This window comes from Olea europaea, chromosome 13 (genome assembly GCF_002742605.1).
Source record: "Olea europaea var. sylvestris chromosome 13, O_europaea_v1, whole genome shotgun sequence".
Taxonomy (NCBI): domain Eukaryota; kingdom Viridiplantae; phylum Streptophyta; class Magnoliopsida; order Lamiales; family Oleaceae; genus Olea; species Olea europaea.
Window position 1 is genome coordinate 17,970,420 of NC_036249.1, and position 5,021 is coordinate 17,975,440.

Below are 5,021 nucleotides of genomic sequence, written 5' to 3' on the forward strand. Positions count from 1 at the left end.
AATATCAGAGGTTAAAGTTAGGCCCCGTTTGTTACATATTAATGTAAAAATAAGAATGAAAAATATAGTCGTTATGGGTCCCACACAAGAGAAAGAAAGTCAAATATGGTAGCTTGATATGATGAATAACGATCATATTTTTTATTTTAATGAGCAAATAATAAGAATCAAACGGAGGCTTCATCTACTAATCTATAAATGTTTACTAAAAATTAGTAAAATAATGACTGTTTTAAATTATTGCCTCGTATTGATTAAAAAATAAGAAAAAATTTAAATTACGTGTAAAATATTTTTTTGTATGAATATGTGATTAAAAATAATTATGAAAAATAATTAAAGTAAAGTAAATAGAGCTAAATCATGCTCCAAATCCAAGCTCAAATTTAAATGAAAGACGTGTCTATATATAAGTGAACAATTTGAAAAATTAAAATAAAAACACACAATCATTTTCTAACGTATCAATTGCCTCCTCATTCTCCCGTTTTTCAAATCTGGCTGAGTGGCTTAATTCAAATTAAAAATTAGTTGGAATAAATGTATCCACAGTAAATTCTCTGTATGATGGAACTACTGGCTGCAGTCTCTTCTGCGTAGCTGTCAGCTGTGAACCCACCGCACCCACCCACCCACGACTCCCATACATTAGAGTACATTACACACAACAAATAATTCCCAACTTTCCCACGCTTATTCTTATTCCACACTTCACTCACAGCACACTAACTGCGTGTCTTGGTGCGTGAAAAAATCTAACGATTTGAAGCCTCCCAGGACATGAGGAAAAAAGAATTACAAAGAAAAAGTGAAAAACCCTGTTATATTTCTTTCATAAGATTGTCTTTTTTGGATAGTGATGGCGAATAGTGGTGTTTTTGAAGGGGATTCAGGAATGGTGGCTAAGGCCACTGAATTGAAGAATGAATTGCAGAAAATTGTGAAGGCAATTGTTGATGAAGATGATATTAATGTGGACGCAATCGATAAAACCCAGCAAATTTTGGGCGCTTTAAAGGAATTGAAATTAAAGAAACCAATTTCTTTGGAGGTTGATGATACCGTGGAGGTGCCGGAGGAATTTAAGTGCCCAATTTCAAAGGAACTTATGAGGGATCCTGTTATAATTTCCACTGGACAGGTTCGTGATTTAGTTTTTTAAAGTCGAGCGAAGTTTTGTGTTTATCATTTTTTTCTTAAAGTATTTGAGGATTATGGATGTTTGTGTGACTTAGGTGGTTTGAATTATGCATTGGATTTGTTTGAGTGTGTCGTTCTTGGTGAGGGTATTGGCCGCTGAAATTTTCTTCAGATAAAGGATAAATGTTGAACATTGTATGATAATTTATTGGCGGGTGTTTATGAATTTTTTTTGGATAAATACGGGCGAAGATAACTGTTTTCGTTTTTGTTGCAAATTCTTGACCCTCAATTATAGCTTTGTTTCTTGAATGGATCTTTGGGTGGGTGTGGTGGGCGGGGGGGTGGAGGACCATTTCTTTCATTCTTTTGGTGAACATGAGCAGAATTTTTCACTTGACGAGTTCTGATTTCGGTTGTTTCGTTTATATTCATTTTAATTGATATGGCGAAATTAATAAGATTTAGTTGTACCCTCCTCATAACTAGAATTGATTGTATTTAAGGGGTTGGAGATTTTTAAAATACTTTCAATTGGATTTTTGTTTTGTTGTCTGTATTCTGATATTTCGTTACAACTTTGAAGACTTATGATAGGCCCTTCATTGAGACTCGTTTAAATGCTGGGAATAGGCTGTGCCCGAAAACGCAGCACGTAATCTCTCATACTTTTCTTACACCGAATAACTTGATTAGAGAAATGATAACGTCCTGGTGCAAGAATCATGGAATTAAATTGCCGGACTGTGTTCAGCATTCCAATTATGATGGCTTAACGAAAGCGGATCGGGACCATTTTATTACTTTGTTGGAGAATATGTCCAAAAACCTGTCTGCTCAAAGAGATGCGGCAAAAGAATTGCGGGAATTAACAAGAAGTGTGCCATCATTCCGAGCACTTTTTGGTGAATATCCTAATGCCATACCTCAGTTGCTGTTCCCCTTTTCTCAAAAGCCTTCAAGTGAAATTCTATCAAGCCTCCAAGAAGATATAATCACAACACTTTTGAATATTTCCATCCACGATGATAATAAAAAGCTAGTTGCAGAAGAACCAATGGTTTTTCCTCTTCTTGTGGATGCATTAAGAACAGGAACAACAGCAACAATGGGGAATGGAGCGGCAGCCCTTTTCTCATTGTCAGCTCTTGATTCAAATAAGGAGCGCATTGGTAAATCTGGTGCATTGAAACCACTCATTGATCTATTAGACGACGGGCATCCAGAAGTTATAAAAGATGCTGCTTCTGCTATTTTTAATCTATGCATTAACCGCGAGAATAAAGTGAGAGCTGTTAGAGATGGTGCTGTGAGAGTGATACTGAAAAAGATCGTGAGAAGGATACTTGTTGATGAGTTGTTATCTATTCTTGCCATGCTTTCAAGCATTCAAAAGGCAGTCGAGGAAATGGGAGAGCTTGAGGCAGTTCCATGCTTGCTGTGTATAATTAGAGAGAGCGCCTGTGATCGTAGCAAGGAGAATTGCATAGCAATCCTTCATACTATATGTTTTAGTGATCCAACGAAGTGGAAGGAGATAAGGAACGAGGAAAGTACTTACCGTACAATCTCTCAGCTTGCTCAAAGTGGGACGTCCAGAGCCAAGAGAAAGGCCGGTGTCATTCTTGAAAGATTGAATCGGGCGGTCAATCTTACCCATACTGCATGATTGGGTACTCTGAGCACACATTCTGCAAATTCTGCATCTTCTACTTTTCCTTCACAATGATTGCAGCATGTTTGGTAGGGAGATTGGATATAATTGAACAAAAATGACAAAAAAGAGCTAAAATCTCGTTCAGTAAACTATCCATTCCCGTCCTTATCAAACATGCACTTAGATTTCTTGTAGTCCCATCTAGCTTACATTCTGTATCTTCTGTTGTCTAAGAAAGACTGATCCCATGTTTTGATATAGTTACTGTGAATAATTACCATGGAAACCTTTACAGATAATAAGTTTCTCTTTCCTATTGTTCAGTAATTGACACATATCGTCTTTTCAGTAGACTGTTTCATTTACACATTAAAGTGCTTCTTCGTTTGCTTTCTCTCGTTTCTACATTTGCGATTACTAATTCATGGACGCCTCTCCGTCATATAACTCCTGCACATGGCTTGTTTGATACTGTGTAACTGTTAAATGCTTGTCTTTGATTTTTCTGTTAAGCCACCAACTTTTTTTTCTGCTTTAGGAAATTTATCGCCATAATTTCCCTTGTACTCCAGATTAGACATCATGGCTTGTGTCTCTGATTTAAGTATCTAGTACCCTACTTTCTCTCCTGCTTTATGGTATGATTACTCAAGTAACACTCATATATGCCTTTTAAGTATCAAACTTAAAACTGCCGTGAATGCTATGAATTTATCATTTGATGATTGAATGAATGGTTGTAGATTGGATTAGAAAAGGTACAGGCAATAATGTGGCCTTATTGAATGATCTTGTGATGCCTGGTGTTGTGGTCCATCCAGTGTGCTACTCAAAGTTTTTTGTGTGTGTCTTGAATACTACACCCCTTATCTTTTTCTCTACTATTGATGATAAGATCCCTTGCAACTAGCTCACTTCTTATATGGTCAAGTACAATAACTGCATTGGTTGACAAACTAAATTGAAGGCAAATCAATTTGAATTATGCTTCTTATACATCAATTGTTGACATATCCTATGTGTAGGAAATTTGACCATTGACCGGAAAAAAGTGTTAAAATCAATGTACAAAAATCTGCCAACTCACATGATATCAAACTTGATGTACATATAGTATGGTTGAATCAATTTAGGAATGCTGAGGGCAGTAGTGTTTGTAATTGTGTAATGATTCCATTACAAATTGTTTTTGAAAACTTTTTACTCTTGACTAGAATCGTATAAATAAGAACACTAGGGTTTCTTAAGAAAGAGATATTTATTGAGTATTCTCAATTATCTATCCAATTCTTTCGAATATTCTGTGAATCACCAATTTCTAATACCCTGTAGTTTGTGAGAATTAACTAGATTTGATGACTGTTTTCTTGTAACCGTGAGTGAATCATTAGTAAATAGAATATTGTTAGTGAATTTCACGTTCTCATTTGCGCTTTTCTACATTAGTTTGAGCATCTCAAGAGAGAGACAAAACTAGATGCAAAAATAAATCCACTTGTACACTCTTTTTATACATCATTGTGCACATCATTCGAGTTGGCAACATATGATTACTGGAAAGTCTGGTTTTATTTTTTATTTAAAAAAAAACTGTCAAATCGGAGTTTGACATGTGACAGAGTCTACACAAAGCTATACATTATAATGTATATGAAGAATTGTTGATCAGACCAACCTAGTGATTAGATTAAGAATACAGAAACCATAGTTATTAAAATTGGACCGGACCATCCGGTTCGGACCGAGAACCACCGAATTGGATAATGGTCCGGTCCAAGTTTATTAGTTAGACAATTTTTTATACATCATTGTGCACATCATTCGAGTTGGCAACATATGATTACTGGAAAGTCTGGTTTTATTTTTTATTTAAAAAAAAAACTGTCAAATCGGAGTTTGACATGTGACAGAGTCTACACAAAGCTATACATTATAATGTATATGAAGAATTGTTGATCAGACCAACCTAGTGATTAGATTAAGAATACAGAAACCATAGTTATTAAAATTGGACCGGACCATCCGGTTCGGACCGAGAACCACCGAATTGGATAATGGTCCGGTCCAAGTTTATTAGTTAGACAAGCAAAAAAAGGAACCGGTCAAGAACCGGGTTGAACCGTTCAAAATCCACTTGAACCGGATGGGTTTAAGAGGTAACAGATCCAATTCAATGTTTGAACCAGTTGGTCACCAAAGTAAATTGTAATTTTTATTTATTTAT

General features: G+C 35.6%; 1 protein-coding gene across 1 annotated transcript; it reads left to right on the top strand.

Annotated features, from left to right (window-relative positions):
• The first annotated feature begins 665 nt into the window (after positions 1 to 665).
• On the top strand, positions 666 to 3,148 carry LOC111407766 (U-box domain-containing protein 9-like). The gene is made up of 2 exons (XM_023037429.1): positions 666 to 1,141; positions 1,727 to 3,148. Exons 1-2 carry the CDS (start codon positions 860 to 862, stop codon positions 2,807 to 2,809), a joined length of 1,365 nt encoding a protein of 454 aa, XP_022893197.1. The 5' UTR covers positions 666 to 859; the 3' UTR covers positions 2,810 to 3,148.
• Positions 3,149 to 5,021: the final 1,873 nt, after the last annotated feature.

Coding starts and splice junctions, on each gene's coding strand:
- LOC111407766 (XM_023037429.1), top strand. CDS start 860: ATGGCGAATAGTGGTGTTTTTGAAGGGGATTCAGGAATGGTGGCTAAG. Junction 1,142..1,726: donor TTATAATTTCCACTGGACAG/GTTCGTGATTTA, acceptor ACAACTTTGAAG/ACTTATGATAGGCCCTTCAT.